The sequence below is a fragment of the Heterodontus francisci genome, chromosome 34 (assembly GCF_036365525.1).
Source record: "Heterodontus francisci isolate sHetFra1 chromosome 34, sHetFra1.hap1, whole genome shotgun sequence".
NCBI lineage: Eukaryota > Metazoa > Chordata > Chondrichthyes > Heterodontiformes > Heterodontidae > Heterodontus > Heterodontus francisci.
In genome coordinates, this window is record NC_090404.1 from 45817171 (window position 1) to 45838887 (window position 21717).

General features: G+C 42.6%; 1 protein-coding gene across 1 annotated transcript; it reads right to left on the bottom strand.

Annotated features, from left to right (window-relative positions):
- Positions 1–3395: 3395 nt before the first annotated feature.
- Positions 3396–9441, bottom strand: LOC137348878 (probable G-protein coupled receptor 139). The gene is made up of 2 exons (XM_068014112.1): positions 9372–9441; positions 3396–4300 (listed from the first exon to the last, which is right to left on the bottom strand). The coding sequence occupies exons 1-2, from the start codon at positions 9439–9441 to the stop codon at positions 3396–3398; spliced, it is 975 nt and encodes a 324-aa protein (XP_067870213.1).
- Positions 9442–21717: the final 12276 nt, after the last annotated feature.

Below are 21717 nucleotides of genomic sequence, written 5' to 3' on the forward strand. Positions count from 1 at the left end.
TACAGGAAGGTCACCTGTCAGTAATTTGGGATGCATCAGGAATAAGGTGAGTGAATTGAAGGCGTGGATGGGCACTTGGGACTACGATGTTGTGGCCATCACTGAAACGTGGATAGGTGAGGGGGAGGAATGGTTCTTGGAGGTACCTGGTTATAGATGTTTTCATAAGATTAGGAATGGTGGTAAAAGAGGTGGGGGGGTGGCATTGTTAGTTAGAAATAGTGTAACAACTGCTGAAAGAATTTTCGAGGAGGATCTGCCGACTGAGGCACTGTGGGTTGAGGTCAGGAACAGGAAAGGAGCAGTCACCTTGATGGGAGTTTTCTATCGGCCCCCCAATAGCAGCAGGGAGGTGGAAGAGCAGATTGGGAAACAGATTTTGGAAAGGAGCAGAAGTCACAGGGTAGTAATTATGGGGGATTTCAACTTCCCAAATATTGATTGGCAACTCTTTAGATCGAATAGTTTGGATGGGGTAGTGTTTGTGCAGTATGTCCAGGAAGCTTTTCTGACTCAGTATGTAGACTGCCCGACCAGAGGGGAGGCAATATTGGATTTGGTACTAGGTAATGAACCAGGGCAAGTGATAGAGCTGTTGGTGGGCGAGCACTTTGGAGATAGTGATCACAATTCTGTAGCATTCACTGTGGTAATGGAGAGGGATAGGTATGTGCAACAGGGCAAGGTTTACAATTGGGGGAAGGGTAGATATGATGCTGTCAGGCAGGAACTGAGGAGCATAAGTTGGGAGCATATGCTGGCAGGGAAGGGCACGGTCGAAATGTGGAACTTTTTCAAGGAGCAGATAGTAGGGGCCATTGATAAGCATGTCCCTGTCAGACAGGGAAGGGATGGTCATGTGAGGGAACCGTGGTTGACAAGAGAGGTTGAGAGTCTTGTTAGGAAGAAGAAGGATGCGTATATAAGGTTGAGGAAAAAGGGCACAGGCATAGCTCTGGAGGGATACAAGATGGCCAGGAAGGATCTGAAGAAAGGGATTAGGAGAGCTAAGAGAGGGCATGAAAAATGCTTGGCGGGTAGGATAAAAGAAAACCCCAAGGCCTTTTACGCGTATGTCAGAAATATGAGGATGACTAGGGGGACCGTAGGTCCGGTCAAGGACAATAGCGGGAGACTGTGTGTTGAGCCGGAAGAGATAAGTGAGGTTTTGAATGAGTACTTCTCTTCGGTATTTACGAATGAGAAGGGGTGTATTACTGAAGAGGACGGTGTGAAACAGACTGGTAAGCTCGAGGAAGTGCTCGTTAGGAGGGAAGATGTGTTGGGGTTTTTGAATAACTTGAAGATAGACAAGTCTCCCGGGCCTGACGGGGTATATCCAAGGATGTTATGGGAAGCAAGGGATGAAATTGCAGAGCCGCTGGCAATGATCTTTTCATCTTCTCTGTTGACGGGGGTGGTACCAGGTGATTGGAGGGTGGCAAATGTTGTGCCCCTGTTCAAGAAAGGGAATAGGAACAACCCTGGGAATTACAGGCCAGTTAGTCTTACTTCGGTGGTAGGCAAGTTGATGGAAAAGGTGCTGAGGGATAGGATTTCTGAGCATCTGGAAAAACACTGCTTGATTCGGGACAGTCAGCACGGTTTTGTGAGGGGTAGGTCTTGCCTCACAAGCCTGATTGAATTCTTTGAGCAGGTGACCAAGCAAGTGGATGAGGGTAAACCAGTGGATGTGGTGTACATGGATTTTAGTAAGGCATTTGATAAGGTCCCCCATGGTAGACTTATGGAGAAAGTCAGGAGGCATGGGATAGTGGGGAATGTGGCCAGTTGGATTAAGAATTGGCTAACTGATAGAAGGCAGAGAGTGGTCTTAGATGGTAAATACTCAGCCTGGAGCCCAGTTACCAGTGGCGTGCCACAGGGATCAGTTCTGGGTCCTCTCCTGTTTGTGATTTTTATTAACGACTTGGATGAGGAAGTCGAAGGGTGGGTCAGTAAATTTGCAGATGATACAAAGGTTGGTGGAGTTGTGGATACCGAGGAGGGCTATTGTCGTCTGCAAAGGGACTTGGATAGGTTGCAGTGCTGGGCTGAAAAGTGGCAGATGGAGTTTAACCCTGAAAAGTGTGAGGTCGTCCATTTTGGAAGGACAAACACGAATGCAAAATACTGGGTTAACGGTAGGGTTCCTGGGCATGTGGAGGAGCAGAGAGACCTTGGGGTCTATGTGCATAGATCGTTGAAAGTTGCAACTCAAGTGGATAGGGCTGTGAAGAAGGCATATGGGGTGTTAGCGTTCATTAGCAGAGGGATTGAATTTAAGAGCCGTGAGGTGATGATGCAGCTGTACAGGACCTTGGTAAGGCCTCATTTGGAGTACTGTGTGCAGTTCTGGTCGCCTCATTTTAGGAAGGATGTGGAAGCCTTGGAGAGGGTGCAGAGGAGATTTACCAGGATGTTGCCTGGAATGGAGAATAAGTCTTACGAGGAAAGGCTGAACATTCTAGGCCTCTTCTCATTAGAACGGAGAAGGATGAGGGGTGACATGATAGAGGTTTATAAGATGATCAGGGGAATAGATAGGGTAGACAGTCAGAAACTTTTTCCCCGGGTGGAGCAAAGCGTTACAAGGGGTCATAAATTTAAAGTGAAGGGTGGGAGATATAAGGGGGATGTCAGGGGAAGGTTCTTTACCCAGAGAGTGGTCGGGGCATGGAATGCCTTGCCTGGGGAAGTTGTTGAGTCAGAAACTTTAGGGACTTTCAAACGGCTTTTAGATAGGTATATGGATAAAGGAGAATGATGGGGTATAGATTAAATTGTCCTTGACAGAGGACAAAGGATCGGCACAACATCGTGGGCCGAAGGGCCTGTTCTGTGCTGTATTTTTCTATGTTCTATGTTCTATGTTTGTGTCTCTGGTGCAGGAAGGTCACCTGTTAGTAAATTGGGATGTTTCTGTCTCTGGTATAGGAAGGTCACCTGTCAGTAATTTGGGATGCCTGTGTCTCTGGTACAGTAAGGTCACCTGTCAGTAAATTGGGATGTTTGTGTCTCTGGTACAGGAAGGTCACCTGTCAGTACTTTGGGATGTTTGTGTCTCTGGGACAGGTAAGTCACCTGTCAGTAAATTTGGGATGTTTGTGTCTCTGGTACAGGAAGGTCACCTGTTAGTAAATTGGGATGTTTGTGTCTATGGTACAGGAAGGTCACCTATATATAAATTGGGATGATTGTGTCTCTAGCATGGGAAGGTCACCTGTCAGTAAATTTGGATGTTTGTTACTCTTGTACAGGAAAGTCGCCTGTCGGTAATTTGGGATGTACAGCACCTAACCATTTCGTAACCCTATAGCACAGATTTCACTGTTTGAATCTTCTGTTTACACAAAGGTGACAAGATATATTCATGTAAGCCAGAACAGTGTTTTTTAAAATTTAAACAAATTAGATATTAGATTCATGGGATGTTGCAACATGTTTTTTAGCTGCTCCCTGAATTTGCTCTGAGTCACTGCATAAATAACCGTGTTTGTGCAGCAACTCAGCAGCTGAAGCATATTAGCGCTTTCTTGGAGAATAAATTTGGGATCACTGAAGCTTTTGATTTTATAATCATTTGTAAATCTGTCATAAAAGAACTGTACAACATACGCCATCCACAACAGGATGAAACTTCCAGAGATAGTGAAGAGTAAAACAATGGACTTTCTCCGGTTCTCCATCTCTGTGTCACTGTGTTTCTCTCCATTGCCGCAGGCATGGAGTCTCCTACGAACTCTACTGGCCGCTAGAATATGCTTGACGGTCAGAGCATTGAGCAAAAGGATCAAAAAGAACGAAAGGCATGGGGTTAGAATACGGTCTGACCAATCAAACACTGTCCACACAAGTGAGGTATAGCGGATTTCCTTCTGCCTGCAATACAAGGGTACATTGTCAATTATGTAAATGGCTTCGTGTATAAAATACCAGGGAATACTTTTAAAACATCCCAGCGCAGAAACTGTTCCTATAACTGCAGCCGCCGTCTTCTCGGTGCAATACTTTGTTTTCAGCTTCTGGGAACAAATGGCCACAAATCGATCTAAGGTAAAAGCGACCGTTAACCAGACGGAACTGTCCCTAGATGCATGAACTAATGCAATATTGAGACTGCAGATGGGAGTAATGAACAGGAAGCTACCTGGAAAATAAATACCAGGAATCCGGTTTAATATCACTGCGGTGATAATAACCAGGAGATCCGTCACTGCCATGGACACCAGGTAACGTGTGATACATCTAGAGAGACCGCACCTTCCTCGGGACAGGATCACAGTCGCCACTAAATTAACTGTAAGTAAGGAAGAGAGATAGAGAGGTTACAGAATACACACCAAGTAGAATTAATATTTTGATCAGAATTATATAAAGTTCCCAGCTGTGATACGTGAAGCAATGGGGATTGATTTCGGGAAGAGACGTCGCTGGATCAAAGACATATTTAAAATCATAGGCAAACACATTGTGTTAAAATAATTGGAAATGTCAAATGCAGAGAAATAGTCGATTGAGTAGTGACTAATAAAATAGGTCAGTTATCAAGACATACAGATTTAAGATAACGAATTACAAATTATAGAATCAACAAAGTAACAAATGGAATAAAATGCCAAACTAGTATAAAATGAATAATGGAACCAATGAAGCAAAGTCGGAGAAGCCTTGTATTGATGTGATTCCCTGACATTTATTTTGATAGGTTCGAACCACTTCACATTGACAGGCAGTCTTTTTAAGTGTGGCCCCACAATCTCCCCGAGACCATTAACCAGCTGGTCTGGATCTGATGACATCGGTCAAAGAAAAATATTGTCTGAAACATCATGAGAACTTCTGGCCCTTCTTCAATATAATCCTTAACTTCCATCCAGGCTACCTAACTGGATCATAAATTTATAACGTCTCATGTAAGATCGACAGTTCCAGCAAAACAGCACTCTCTCAAGACTTCCTAATGTTGACCGAAATTATCGACCAACATCTTCGAATGGGGACTCAAACTGATACTTCTGCGACTAAGAGGCCTACTAACTGAAAAAAGATGATACAGCCTGGAACAAACATACCCAATTGAATATGAGACCACGTCAAAGAATATCTGCCGTCACTCGGGTGGCATCAAAGGAAGGCACAGTGAGGACCGAAAAGTACATCTCCAAATTTCTTTCGAATTTGGGCTTCCAAATGGATGATTGAGTAAAGGTGTGCTGGGTGATGTTGTGGAACAGAATGGTCCTTGAAGCTAAAGAAGAAAATACAAGGACAAGTCAGGATGTTTCACCCAGAAGAGAGGTTAGTGGAAAGAGCTAGAAAAAGAAACATCAACGGTACAAGGGTCAGAAAGAGCATTCGGGGTATGTGGTGTTTGCAGCAGGAGAAAAAAACAGGAAAAAGCTGGTTTGGAAGAAAAGTGCGGGAAAAAGGACCATTCCTTTCCACTACATCACCCGGATCACTTTTACTCAATTATCCATTTGGAAGCCCAAGTTCGAAAGAAATGCAGAGATTTACTTTTTGGTCCTCACTGTGTACTGCCAGCCCAGAGGCATTAGATTTCTTTGAAGTGGTCTCATGTTCAATTTGGTATGTTTGTTTCAGGCTGACCGATCTCACTGCAGTTAGTAGGCCTCTTAGTCACAGAAGTATCTGTTTGAAGCCCCACTGGAAGGCGTTAGTCGATAATTAAGCTCATGAGTCCTATCTGAATTTTCCTGGCAAGTGGATTATTAATGATTGCAATCACTTACTTCATTTATCCCCCCGGAAGATCAATAACACGTTCAAATGCAACTGACCTTAAATAATTTCATTCCTTAAAAGCAAATCACAATTTCATCACTGAATATATCAATTCACCATTTTTCATTTATTCAATCAGAACAGTGATCAAAGGATTTGAAAAATTCACCCAGAAGCGACGTGTTTATGAATGTAAGCAACTCGTTCTTCATTAAAACCAGTACAGTAAATGTTAATGCAAGAGAAATAACCGTGTCATTCCTAGAACCATGCATGTTAATTATTTCCCCTTTGTTTCCATGTCATTCCTACAGCGATGGCTATTAATTATTATCCCTTCATCTTCTCATAGTGTGCTCAATTCGGAGATGGTCAAAACGCCACATCTCCCATCCTCATCTTCCATTTACATTATTTGAAAACGCTTCATTGTAATGGTTAGATTTGAAAAGATCAGCAGGAATTTATATTTTACACAATATTTTAATCTGTGCTGGAGTTCACTGTTTCACAGATAAAGAAAGATCAAGCACATAGGAAAAGGTATAGGTCATTCAAGCCATCAAGCCTGCTCAAATATTCAATCAGATCAAGTTTGATTTTGATATTAACTCCATTCACCTGCCGAGGTTTCATATCCCTCACTACACTTACCTGAAAAAACTATCAACCTGAATTTTGACATTTCAATTAACCCACAGCAACAGCAGGTTTTTTATAGGGGAAAGACCCCAATTTCCTGCGAAGAAGCGAATCCTGACATCACGCCTGGATGACGGAGTTATAATTATAAGGTTATGACGCCTTCTTCTGGACTCATCCACCAGAGAAGTATAATCTCTTTATCGACCATGAAAGATCCTTTTAATATTCTATACTCAAGAATGCAAATCACGCTTATGCAACCTTCCCTGATCATTTAACCATCTAAGCCATCGTATCATTAAACATAGAACATTACAGCGCAGTACAGGCCCTTCAGCCCTCGATGTTGCGCCGACCTGTGAAACCATCTGACCTACACTGTTCCATTTTCATCCATATGTCTATCCAATGACCACTTAAATGCCCTTAAAGTTGGCGAGTCTACTACTGTTGCAGGCAGGGCGTTTCACGCCCCTACTACTCTCTGAGTGAAGAAACTACCTCTGACATCTGTCCTATATCTATCACCCCTCAACTTAATGCTATGTCCCCTCGTGTTTGCCATCACCATCCAAGGAAAAAGACTCTCACTATCCACCCTATCTAACCCTCTGATTATCTTATATGTCTCTATTAATTCACCTCTCCTCCTCCTTCTCTCCAACGAAAACAACCTCAAGTCCCACAGCCTTTCCTCGTAAGACCTTCCCTCCATACCAGGCAACATCCTAGTAAATCTCCTCTGTACCCTTTCCAAAGCTTCCACATCCTTCCTATAATGTGGTGACCAGAACTGCACGCAATACTCCAGGTGCGGCCGCACCAGAGTTTTGTACAGCTGCAGCATGACCTCGTGGCTCCGAAACTCGATCCCCCTACTAATAAAAGCTAACACACCATATGCCGTCTTAACAGCTCTATTAACATGGGTGGCAACTTTCAGGGATTTATGTACCTGGACACCAAGATCTCTCTGCTCATCTACACTACCAAGAATCTTCCCATTAGCCCAGTACTCTGCATTCCTGTTACTCCTTCCAAAGTGAATCACCTCACACTTTTCCGCATTAAACTCCATTTGCCATCTCTCAGCCCAGCTCTGCAGCCTATCTATGTCCCTCTGTACCCTACAACATCCTTCGGCACTATCTATAAGTCCACCGACCTTCGTGTCATCGGCAAATTTACTAACCCACCCTTCTACACCCTCTTCCAGGTCATTTATAAAAATGACAAACAGAAGTGGCCCCAAAACAGATCCTTGCGGTACACCACTGGTAATTAAACTCCAGGATGAACATTTGCCATCAACCACCACCCTCTGTCTGCTTTCAGCTCGCCAATTTCTGATCCAAAGCACTAAATCACCTTCAATCCCATACTTCTGTATTTTCTGCAATAGCCTACCGTGGGGAACCTTATCAAATGCCTCACTGAAATCCATATACACCACATCCACGGCTTTACCCTCATCTATCTGTTCGGTCACCTTCTCAAAAATCTCAATAAGGTTTGTGAGGCACGACCTACCCTTCACAAAACCGTGCTGACTATCGCTAATGAACTTATTCTTTTCAAGATGATTATAAATCCTATCTCTTATAACCTATTCCAACATTTTACCCACAACCGAAGTAAGGCTCACATGTTTATAATTACCAGGGCTGTCTCTACTCCCCTTCTTGAACAAGGGGACAACATTTGTTATCCTCCAGTCTTCTGGCACTATTCCTGTCGACAATGACGACATAAAGATCAAGGACAAAGGCTCTGCAATCTCCTCCCTGGCTTCCCAGAGAATCCTCGGATAAATCCCATCTGGCCCAGGTGACTTATCTATTTTCACACTTTCCAAAATTGCTAACACCTCCTCCTTGTGAACCTCAATCCCATCTCGCCTACTGGTCTGTATTTCAGTATTCTCCTCGACAACATTTTCTTTCTCTACTGTAAATACTGACGCAAAATATTCATTTAACACTTCCCCTATCTCCTCTGATTCCACACACAACTTCCCACTACTATCCTTGATTGGCCCTAATCTAACTCTAGTCATTCTTTTATTCCTGATATACCTATAGAAAGCCTTAGCGTTTTCCTTGATCCTATCCGCCAATGACTTCTCGTGTCCTCTCCTCGCTCTTCTTAGCTCTCCCTTTAGATCCTTCCTGGCTCGCGTGTAACTCTCAAGCGCCCTAACTGAGCCTTCACGTCCCATCCTAACATAAGCTTTCTTCTTTCTCTTGAAGCGCTTCAACTTCTTTGGTAAACCACGGCTCCCTCGCTCGACAACATCCTCCCTGCCTGACAGGTACATACTTATCAAGGACACGCAGTAGCTGCTCCTTGAATAGCTCCACATTTCGATTGTGCCCATCCCCTGCAGTTTCCTTCCCCATCCTACGTATCCTAAATCTTGCCTAATCGCATCATAATTTCCTTTCCCCCAGCTATAATTCTTGCCCTGCGGTATATACCTGCCCCTGCCCATCGCTAAGGTAAAGCTAACCGAATTGTGATCACTATCACCAAAGTGCTCACCTACATCTAAATCTAACACCTGGCCATGTTCATTACCCAGTACCAAATCCAATGTGGCATCGCCCCTCGTTGGCCTGTCTACTTACAGTGTCAGAAAACCCTCCTGCACACACTGGACAAAAACTGACCCATCTAAAGTACTCGAACTATAGTATTTCCAGTCAATATTTGGAAAGTTAAAGTCCCCCATAACAACTACCCTGTTACTCTCGCTCCTGTCGAGAATCATCTTCGCTATCCTTTCCTCTACATCTCTGGAACTATTCAGAGGTCTATCGTGGTATCATTGTGGTGAATCTGTGCTGCACGTCCTCCCAGATCAATAACTGCTTCCAGAAGTACGGTACTCAGAGCTGAATGCAGTCTAACCAGAGCTATAGAATTGAGACGAAGACTAACATTCAATCTGGTAATATTAACTTGCTGCAATACTTTACCTGGAACAGCGATAACTGCAAGGGAAGTGTAGTAAATGGCATATCCGAGGCCTCTGGGTGGGGAATGCATTTTCTATAAGAAGCAGCGATGTCTGTTCGGGATCCCACACATGCTTTGTTCACTATTCAAAGGATCCTTTATTATACCTTATGTTAAATCCCCAGAGACATCACATTTACATTAGGTACAGTCATTGAACAAATAGGTTAATGCAATAGAGTTTATCTTAAATTTGATGCAGTAGGATAGAAATCTCACAGATATCAAATCTTCATGAAATATCCTCATTTTGACTGATCTTATTTCTAATTAATCCGTTGTCTCCACTTAGCACATTCATCCACCCTATCATTCTGGTATTCTTTCGCTGGGTTTCCTTCAAGATGAGTCTCTTCTTCCTGAGGTTTGTGCACCCCCACCCCATCCCTCACACACCGAAAACAACATGATGAAATAATAGCAAAACTGTTTACAATCACAGGCAACTCTTTCAGAGCTACCAGCAAGTAAAAGAAAGTTAACATACAGCTGTCATGCAGAACCTGAAACCAAAGACTTGCAGGTTGATAGGTAAATTGGCCATTAGAAATTGCCCCTAGTCTTGGTAGGTGGTAGGGAAAATATAGAGACAGGTGGGGATGTGGTAGGAATATAGCATTAGTGTAGGATTAGTATAAATGGGTGGTTGATGGTCGGCACAGACTCGGTGGGCCGAAAGGGCCTGTTTCAGCGCTGTATCTCGAAACTAAAGCACAGTATCAGACAACATTGCGGAAGATTTAAGTGGCATCTGGTGCGTGCTTTTCTTGCCTGGGGAGTACTTGATGGGATAGTGTAGACAGAGATTTACTGTGCATCCAACATGTGCTGTCCTTGCCCTGCGGCTGTTTTACAGTAAAGTATAGATGTAGATTCATCCTATGTCGATGGTTTGTCATGCCCTTCACTTGCATACAGTATTAAATAAAATGAAATATTGTAAAGACCAAACCCATTGTCTTCCATTCATGACCCAACTCGATGTCCTTGCCACCGATGCTATTCCTCACACTAGCGACTGCCTGCAGCTGAACTGAGTTTTTGCAACCTTGGAGTACCAGAGACACTGCACTGAGCTTCTGACCTCCCCTTTATCACTAAGATTAGCTACTTCTTGAATAACGCTGCCTGTCTCGATACTTGCCTTAGTTCATCTGCTGCAGACAGATTCATCCATTCCTTTCTTCCCTCTAGATTCGACTATTCAAGTGCTTTCCTGCCTGACTCCCAACTTGTATCCTCCAGAAACATCTCCTGCCCGAATGCTAAATAACACCAAGTTCTCTTCACCCATTACCCCTATGTTCATTCACCTAAATTGGCTCTCGGCGCATAACCACCTCTAATTTGAACGTCTCATCCTTTTTTCCCAATCCCTCCATGGCTTCAACCCTCTTCAACTAAGTAGCCTTCTCCAGCCCTACACGGTCTGATATCTCTGGGCTCCTCCAATCCTGACTGTTCTACAACCTGAATTTTCATTGCCCCTCCATTCATGGCCGCGTCTTCAGCTACAAAAGTCTAAAGCTCTGGAATTACCTCCCTAAACCTCACCGTGTTTCAAACTATTTCTGTCATCCAGAAACAAAGCCAGGCAGAGAGAGGTTAGGAAGGAGAAACAAATGTGCATCGAAAGGATGAACTTTGAAGGGATTCTTAAAAATGGAGAGAGCAACAGAAAGGGAAGATTTTGTAAACGATTGGCGCAAATACTTTTTTTTTGTTATCATTGACAGCATCAGCAGGCAGACAGGCAGCACATTTGGACAGAGTCAAAAAGATTGTGAGGAAAATTAAATTTCCCAAAAAGATTTGCAAAAACAGGCTGGGTACGGTTTGGCTGGAGTCAATATACCCGGGCAAGAATTTTGAATTTAATACACCAGGAAGTGGGGAACCTGAGCGGTCACTGAAAGCAGATGAAAGGCAAGAAGGGAATTAATCTGTGGCAGTTGATGAGTGTAAATGTTGGGCAGGTTTGGACTTTTGTGAGATCACAGTTGCGTAGCCAGTTTATTATTGTTGAACTTACGAATCCTGTTAAAGTTCATTATCTAAAATTAGGTCAATAAAGGAAAAGTAAAACTTCCAAGAATGGAAAATACACAAGTTTTCCATCATTCCAAAACAATAGAGTAGAAACTAAAGTGTGTTGATCTAATTTACACTAATCAAACAGTCAGACATTTCCACTCACATAGGAGCGAAGACATTACCTTCATCTGTTTGTAATGCAGACCAACATTTTCATCTTATTGTCTGCGTTTAAATTGGCTGCTCGATCCAAATTTCAATTGAAATCTAAAAAGTCAGTTTCTATAACGGTTGAGCAAACCACAGCACTAGTTTGATGCCCGGGGTATGACTTGAAAACTTACCTAATATCTTGCGAAGGGATGAGGTTATCAAACTGCACAAAACTGAACATTGAAAATTGTGAAATATGGACATTTACTGAATTATGTCCTATCGAACAGAATTTCAAATTTAGTTTCAAAATCTTTTTTCTTTGCTTATGTGTTATCTTTTTGTAATGGTCTCAAGCTTTTCAACATCTACCTGCACTTTTCAGAATGATTGCCAGTTTCATGACAGTTCCTGAAAGAATTTTGCTCAGATTTTAAGGAAGCAATAAAAAGGTCATACATTTGTATCCTTAAAGTATTAGTGAAGCCTTTGGAATTTATTCAAATTTTTAAAAGGTGATACATTTGTATCCTTAAATTATTAGTGAAGCCTTTGGAATTTATTCAAATTTTCCTGTTCGGTTGGCATTTTCTGAGATCCTCAGGCCACTTGCAGCATCTGTGAAATAATTAACCATAGAGTCATAGAGTTATACAAAACAGAAACAGGCCCTTCGGCCCACGGTGTCCGTGCCAGCCGTCAAGCACGTTTCTATTCTAATCCCATTTTCCAGCACTCGGTCCGTATTCTTGTATGCCATTGCGTTTCAAGTGCTCATCTAAATACCTCTTAAATGTTGTGAAGGCTCTTGCCTCTACCTTTCACCCCTCAGTCAGTGCGTTCCAGTTTTCAACCACCCTCTGTGTGAAAAAAATATTTCCTCGGATGGTGATGGCAAACACGAGGGGATATAGCTTCAATTTGAGGGGTGATAGATATTGGACAGATGTGAGAGGTAGTTTCTTTACTCAGAGAGTAGTAAGGGCGTGGAACGCCCTGCCTGCAGCAGTAGTAGATTCGCCAACTTTAAGGGCATTTAAGTGGACATTGGATAGACATATGGATGAAAATGGAATAGTGTAGGTCAGATGGTTTCACAGGTCGGCGCAACATCGAGGGCCGAAGGGCCTGTACTGCGCTGTAATGTTCTAATTCTAATTCTAATTCTAATTCTAATTCTAATTCTCAAATCCCCTCTAAACCTCCTGCCCCTAACCTAAAATCTGTGCCCCCTGGTTATTGACATCTCCGCTAAGGGATAATGTTTCTTCCTATCTACCCTATCTATGCCCCTCATAATTTTGCATACCTCAATAAGGTCCCCCCCCCTCAGCCTTCTCTGCTCTAAGGAAAAGAACCCGAGCCGACCCAGTCTCTCTTCATAGCTGAAATGCTCCAGCCCAGGCAACATCCTGTTGAATCTCTCTCTACTGCAATCACATCCTTCCTACAGTGTGGTGACCATGACTGTATACAGTACTCCAGCTGTGGCCTAACTAGCGTTTTGTACAGTTCCACCATAACCTCCCTGTTGTTATATTCTCTGCCTCGGCTAATAAAGGCAAGTATTCCATATGCCTTCTTGACCATCCTATCAACCTGGGCTGCTGCTGAACACGTACACAAAAGTCCCTCTGACCGTCTGCAACTTCCTAGGGGCCTACCATCCATTGTATATTGCCTTGCCTTGTTAGTCCTCCCAAAATGCATCACCTCACACTACTCAGGATTAAATCCCATTTTCCACTTCTCTTCCCATTTTACCAGCCCATCTATATCGTCCTGTAATCTAAGGTTTCCTCCTCACCATTTATGACACCACCAACTTTCGTGTAATCTGCGAATTTACAGATCATACCTCCGATATTCACGTCTAAATCATTAATGTACACTATAAACAGCAAAGGTACCAGCACAATCAATGTGCTACACGACTGGGCACAGACTTCCAATCGCAAAAGCAGCCCTCGACCATCACCCTCTGCCTCCTGTCATTAAGCCAATTCTGGATTCAATTTTCTAAATTGCCCTGGATCCCCATGAGCTCTTACCATCTTGACCAATCTCCCATGTGGGACCTTATCAAAAGCCTTACTGAAGTCTATGTAGACGACATCAACTGCTTTACCCTCATCTACACACCTAGTCATCTCCTCGAAAAATTCAACCATTTTTTTTAGATAGGGTCTCCCCCTGACAAAGCCATGCTGACTATCCTTGATTAATTCCTCTCGCTCCATGTGGAGATTAATCCTGTCCCTCAGAATTTTTTCCAATAGTTTCCCTACCGCTGATGTTAGACTCACTGGCCCGTAATTATCTGGTTTATTCCTACTACCCTTCTTGAATAATGGTACCACATTCGCTGTCCTCCAGTCCTCTGGCACCTCTCCTGTGGCCAGAGAGGATTTGAAAATTTGTGTCGGAGCCCCCGCAATCTCCATGCTTGCCTCACATAGCAGCCTGGGATACATCTCATCTGGGCCTGTGGATTTATCCATTTTAATCCCGTTAAAACCGGTAATACTTCCTCCATTTCACTGTTAATTTGTTCAAGTACATCACCATCCCCCTCCCTGAACTCTACACCTACGTCATCATTGTCCATAGTGAACACAGATGAAAATTAATCATTTAAAACCTCACCTACGCCCTCTGGATCCACACACAGATCACCATTTTCGTCCCTAATGGGCCCTACACTTTCCCTGGTTATCCTCTTGTCTGGCGAATCGTATAACCAGGGCTGTAGATAAGGCTTTAAACTAAATACTTAGCATTTTTGTGGGGGGCGGGTGGTGGGGGGGTGCGGGTAGGGTTCAATTGAAGGGAAGTTTAAAAAGTCGAATAGTAAGGAGAGAGCAGAGGCTCAGAGTAGTGAAGGAAAATACATTAATCAGAGAGAGACAGGAAGGGACAGAGAATACAAGCTCAAGAGTACAGCAGAAATTAGAACCAGAGTAGGTAAAAATGGTAAAAAGTCAAAGCTTAAGGCTCTTTTTCTGAATGCACGTAGCATTTGTAACAGGATAGATGAGCTGATGGCACAGATAGAAATAAATGAATATGATTTGATAGCTATCACTGAGATATGATTGCCCGATGGCCAAGACTCGAATCTAAATGTTCAAGGATATTCAACGTTCTGGAAGAATAGGCAGGAAGGAAAAGGAGGTGGGGTAGCTTTGCAATTAAAGGAATGGATCAGTGCTGTTGTGAGTAATGATATAGGTGTAATAGATCTTGATGTTGAATCAGTTTGAATGGAAATAAGGAATAGCAAGGGAAAATACTTACGGGTGGGAGTGGTCTATAAGCCCCTGAAGAGTTGCCTCTCTGTAGGACAAGATATAAATCAGGAAATAATGGAGGCGTGTAAGAAGGACACTGCAATTATCATGGGTGATTTTAATCTGCATAAGGGCTGGACAAATCAAATTGGCAAAAGAAGCATGGAAGTCGAATTTGTAGAGTGCCTCAAAGATTGTTACTTAGAACAATATGTTGCAGAATGTACCAGAGAACAGGCTATTTTAGGTTTGGTATTGTATAATGACGTAGGATTAATAAGAGATCTCAGAGTTAAGGATCCTTCAGGGGGAAGCGATCATAACATGGTAGAATTTAAATTCACTTTGAGGGTGAGCAACTTGGGTCTCAAATCAATGTCTTCAACTTAAACAAAGACAATTACAGAGGTATGAAGAAAGGGGTGTTTAAAGCAGGCTGGGAAAATAGACTACAGGGGAAGTCAGTGGATGAGCAGGGTCAGACCTTTAAGCAGATATTTCATAACACTCAGCAAACATTTATTCTAGTCAGAAGGAAGGACTCAAAGGGAACGATGAACCACCCGTGGATAACAAAGGAAGTTAAGGGGAGTATCAAATCAAAAACAAAGGTGTACAATGCGGCGAAAACGAGTGGGAGGCCAGGGGATTGGGAAGTTTTTAGAAACCAGCAGCGGATGACTAAAAGACTAATAAAGAGGGAGAAAATTGATTCTGAAAGTAAATTGGCAAGAAATATGAAAACAAACAGTAAGAGCTTCTATGGGTATATTAAAAGGGAGAGCGTAGCTAAAGTAAGTGTAGGACCCTTAGAGGATGAGGATGGGGAATTGATAACAGGGAACAGGGAAATGGCAGATTATTTAAACCAATATTTTGCATCAGTCTTCACTGTGGACGCCACTATAAACATCCCAACAATAATAGATGAACATGGTACAAATGAAAGGGAGGAACCTGAAGCAATCTCTATCACGAGGGAAAAGGTGTTGGACAAATTGATGGGGCAAAACGCAGACAAGTCGCTAGGACATGATGGCCTGCACCCAAGGGTTTTAAAAGAAGTGGCTGCAGAGATAGTGGAGGCATTGTTCAATATAGTAAAACTCACTGGATTCCGGTAGGGTACTAGCAGATTGGAAAACCGCTGATGTGACATTCCTATTCAAGAAAGGAAGGAGTCAGAATGCAGGAAACTATAGAACAGTTAGCTTAACATCATTCATTTGGAAAATGCTTGAGTCGATTATTAAGGAAGAAATAGCAGGACGTTTAGAAAAAACATAATGCAAACAGAGTCAACATGGTTTTACGAAAGGAAAATCATGTTTGACAATTTTGTTAGAGTTCATTAAGGATATAACAAGTAGAGTAGATAAAGGTGAACCAGTAGATGGAGTATATTTGGATTTTTTGAAGGCGTTTCATAAGGTGCCACATAAAAGGCTATTGCACAAAATAGGAGCTCAGGGTATTGGGGGTGATGTGTTGGCGTGGATTGCGGATTGGCTAACACACAGAAGGCAGAGCGTCGGGATCAATGGGTCTTTTTCAGGTAACTAGTGGAGTGCCACAAGGATCGGTCCTAGGGCCTCAGCTATTTACTGTCTACATTAAGGTCTTAGAGGAAGGTACTGAGTGCAGTGTATCCAAATTTTCTGACAATACAAAAATAGGTGGGAAAGCATGATGCGATGAGGACTTAAAGAATCTGCAAAGGGATATAGATAGATTAAGTGAGTGGGCAAAAACTTTGCAGATGGTGTTTAATGTGGGAAAGTGGTGAGGCAATCAACTTTGTTAGGAAGAATAACAAGGCAGATTATTATTTAGATGGAGAAAGACTGCAAAATACTGCAGTACAGAAGGATCTGGGTGATCTTGTGCATGAAAAACAAAAGGTTAGTATGCAGGGGCAGCAAATAATTAGGAAGGCTAATGGAATTTTAACCTTTATTGCTAGGGGGTTAGAGTTTAAAAATAGGGAAGTCCTGTTACAACTGTACAGGGTGTTGGTGAGGTTATATCTGGAATACTGTGCACAGTTTTGGTCCCTGCATTTAAAGAAGGATATACTCGCATTGGAGGCAGTTCAGAAAAGGTTCACTAGGCTGATTCCTGGGGTGAAGGGGCTGTCTTATCAAGAACAGCTAAACAGGTTAGGCCTTTATTCATGAATGAATAAACTAAAAAACTCATGCCCCCTCTTCGCTCTCCTGATTACTTTTTTAAGTACCCCCCCCCCCCCCCCCCACGCCACACTACACTTTCTATACTCCTCTATGGCCTCCGCTGTTTTCAGTCCTCTGAATCTGCCATAAGCCTCCTTTTTTCCTTATTCAATCCTGTATATGCCTTGACATCCAGGTTTCCCTGAACCTATTGATCCTATCCTTCACCTTTATGGGAGCATGTTGCCACTGAACTCTCATATTTCCTTTTTGAATGACTCCCACTGGTCTGATGTAGACTTTCCTACAAGTGGCTGCTACCTGTCCACTTTGGCCAGATCCTGTTTTATCATATTGAAAGCGCCCTTCTCCCAATTCAGTACCTTTATTTCTGGTCCATCCTTGTCCTTTTCCACAACTAGCTTAAATCTTTCAGACTTATAGTCACTATCCCCGAAATGCTCCCCCACTGACACTTCTACCACTTGTCCGCTTCATTACCTAAGATTAGGTTCAGTACCGCCCTTCTCTTGCAGGACATTCTAAATGCGGTTCAATAAAGCTCTCTTGGCTGCACTTTAAGAATTCTTCTCCCTTTAAGCCTTTTTCGCTAAGACTATTTCAGTTAATATTGGGGAAGTTGAAATCTCCTACGATTATTACCTGATTATTTTTACACCCCTCTGAGATTTGCTTCCATATCTGCTCCTCTATCTCTCCCTGGCTGTTTGGAAGCCTGTAGTACACTCCCAGCAAAGTGAATGCCCCCTTTTTGTTTTTAAGTTCTACCCATATGGCCTCATTTGAGGAACATTCTCAGATATCATCCCTCCTTACTGCAGTAATTTACTCCTTGATCAATATTGTAATGTGTGCTCTGTTCCAACAAACAGCTAAATATTTAGAAATATTTGAACAGCGTTCTTCCCAATTGTGATAACATATTCCGATGTTTTCCAAAGGCTGCAGGAGGAACATTTATTACCAATGAGTCCATGTTGCATTGGAAAATGCATCAAGTACTTGCAGTTCACATGTACGGATATATCTCCCATGACGTGTTCATAATACATAGATTACTTAGCTGAAGTTCAACCTGGGCAGTAGCGCAAAACAGCAGAAGTAACAATATCGCATGGTACAGAATACAGCGTTATTAAATGGAGAATTTTATTTGGAGACCACCTGCGGTGATGTTGAATGTGAGCCTGGAGGAGCACTATTTTATGACACTGGCGATGCTTTTTACAAAGTGTAATGGGAAAAGTGCGAGCAGAGTCGAAAAGAGTAGCCAGTAGACATAGTTTAATTAAAATAGGTACCTTCTTTTGCACGTCATGTACTTCACTTATGACAATATGGGACAACTGGTCAGCCTCTACATCACATTGGAGCCGGTGCTGTAGAGAGTTATCTCACATATTCATTCATTTTTCAGGATATCAATATCGCGGGAGAGGCCGACATTTATTACTCAACACTCGTTGCAATTGATAAGCTGGTGGCTAGCCGACTTGTTAGTGGCTGCAGTCTGGTAGTGAAGTTGCCTCCACAGTGCTGTTAGGTAAAGATTTCCAGGATTTTGACTCGACGATGAGCAAAGAATGATGATATCTGTCCAAGTTAGGATGCTGTGCAACATAGAGCAAAGCTCGGAGTTGTTGGTGTTCTGATGCACCTGCTGTCCTAGGTGGAGGAAGTCACATGTTCACTAACCACATTGCATGAATATACAGGCTGTGTTGTATGTGACACATGGCCATTCACTACTTGGACTGTATAAATGTATTCGTCAAATCATTAAATATACATAGAGTCATTACAGCACAGAAGGAGGCTATTTGGACCATCGAGTCCATGCTGGCTTTCTATAAAGCAAACCAGTCAGTCCCATTCATCTGCTCTATCCCCATAGTCCTGCAGGTTTATTTTCCTCACGTGCCTTTCCAATTTCCCTTTGAAATCATTAATCATCTCCACTTCCACCGTGCTTATAAGCAATGAGTTCCAGATCATTACCACTAGCTGCATAAGAAAATAAAACTTCCACCTCACATATCTCCTGTATCTCCAGCCCAAAACCTTAAATCTGTGACACTAGTCCTTGTATGATCAGCCAATGAGAGCAGCTTTTCATTGCCCACCTTATTTAAAACCTTAATTATCTTGTACACCTCTATCAAATCTATTCTCAATCTCACGCTTCTCCAAGCTAATTTAGTTTAGTTTAGAGATACAGCACTGAAACAGGCCCTTCGGCTCAGCGAGTCTGTGCCGACCATCAACCACCCATTTATACTAATCCTACACTAATTCCATGCTCCTACCACATCCCCACCTGTCCCTATATTTCCCTACCACCTACCTATACTAGGGACAATTGCTAATGGCCAATTTACCTATCAACCTGCAAGTCTTTGGCATGTGGGAGGAAACCGGAGCACCCGGAGGAAACCCACGCAGACACAGAGCGAACTTGCAAACTCCACACAGGCAGTACCCAGAATTGAACCTGGGTCGCTGGAGCTGTGAGGCTGCGGTGCGAACCACTGTGCCACACAATTTTATAGCTAAAATGCCTCATCCCTGGATCCATTCTGATAAATCTGCTCTGCACCCTCTCAAGAACCTTCTCATTCTTCCTAAAGTGTGGTGACCAGAACTGCATGACTTATAAAGATTCAGCATACCATTTCTGCTTTTGTACTCATTAACTCTATTTATGAAGCCCACAATCCCATATGCTTTGCTAATTACTCGTTAATTATGCCCTGACACCTTCGCAGATCTATGCACATGAACCCCCAAGACCCTCTGTCCAAGTACACTTGTTAGAATTGTGCCATTAAGTCGATATTGCCTCACCCTGCCTCTTCTGCAAAGATGCGTCACCTCACATTTCTCTGTATTAAATTCCTTCTGCCCTTTATGCAAGCATATCTATGTCCTGTTGCAGTCAATTTGGTATCATCTTCGCTGTTTGCCATGCTTCCAACTTTTATATCATGTTGAAATTTTACTCTGTATTTCAAGATCCATGTCATTTATATATGTCAAAGCAAGAAAGGAAGAAATATGGCCCGTCGTGCCTCTGCTGATCTTTGGAAGAGCACTTGTGTTTCGTCCCAAATTGTAAGTGATGCATCTTACTGTTATGACCTCAGTGAGACAATTAACATTAAATCATGAGATATATACTCCCCAGACCAATTGTATGACAAAATTTCGCGTTTTAAGATTTTGATAGTAACAAGAAACTAAAAGAATCCCCAGTAATTAAATAGTACAGTATAAGTAGCTGGTATCCCAATTTACAGAGAGGTATTTTCTACACTTATTGAAACTCATGAAAACCTCACACCACAATTATACGTTACACAGTCCACCTTGATCTTTGCAGGTGAAAGTCCCAAACTCCTCCCAGTTGCAATGTGTTAGATCTCCCAGACCTTTCTCAAAGTCAATATCCTCTCTGTTCACTTCTTCCATATACTTCCGACCTGGACATCCATGAATAAGGTGAATTGTGGTGATCCTGTTGGTCGTTTACTTCTCCACAATCCACAACTTTCAAAACAGGTTCAAGTCTTTGCAGCCTCTTGCTGTATCAGTTTTCGGAGAGCAGGTGATTCATCTCTCACGCCTCTTTAAGACTGTCATCAGTGGTATTCTCCTGGTCTTACTTGCAGCCTGCCTGCGTTCTGAAAAGACTGTTTAATTTTCTGAAATCAAAAGTCAATTGTCATTTGTCTTTTCCAATATGAAAAGTCCACAAGCTTGGCTACAGCAGAGCCAGACAGGCTTTCCATTGATTCTCGGTGTTAGCTTAGAGTTAGTGTTAGTCAGAGTCACTGACTCCTTGTTTATGATCTGAAAGTCTGAGATTGTGAAACCCATTGTTCTTCAGGTGTTATACCCCTGAAGGCTCCGATTTTCAAAAAGCTTTTTGGTATGGTTCTTTGTTCTCCTGGTAACCAAGGTACCTGTCTTGTCTTTAAGCAGCGTTGTTGTGCATTCACCTGACTTCGCTGATTCTATATTAACCTACATTAAACATCACAGGTAATAAAACATAATCTTACTACAAAGTCCAGCGCTCATAACACTGGCACATGACTACTCAGTACCCTTAATGTGTGAATAATTTGCAGTTGATCTATCTGACAATTAGCCATTTTCGATCCACACTATGTGAATATATTATCAATTATGGAACAGGCACATGGTCATTCTCGATCCACACAGTCTGAGTCTATTGTAAGTGTTGTATCTGGCTCATGACCATTCAGTACCGGCACTCTGTGGCTATATTGCAAGTGATGCAGCTGACACATGTACATTCGATACCTGCATTGTGTGTATATAATGTAAGTGATCTATCTGATGCATGGCCATTCAGGATCCACACTATGTGACTATACTGTAAGTGACGTGCCCGACATATGGCTCTTTCATGCCTACACCGGGTGAATATAATGTGAGTGATCTATCTGAAACGTGTCCACTCAGCAGCGACACTGTGTACATATATTGTAAGTGATGTATCTGTCAAATGACCTATTCAGTACCCGCACTGTGTGAATGCATTGTAGTAATGTATCTGTCATATGGCTATACAGCACCCAGATTGTGTGAATATATAGTAAGTGATGGACCCA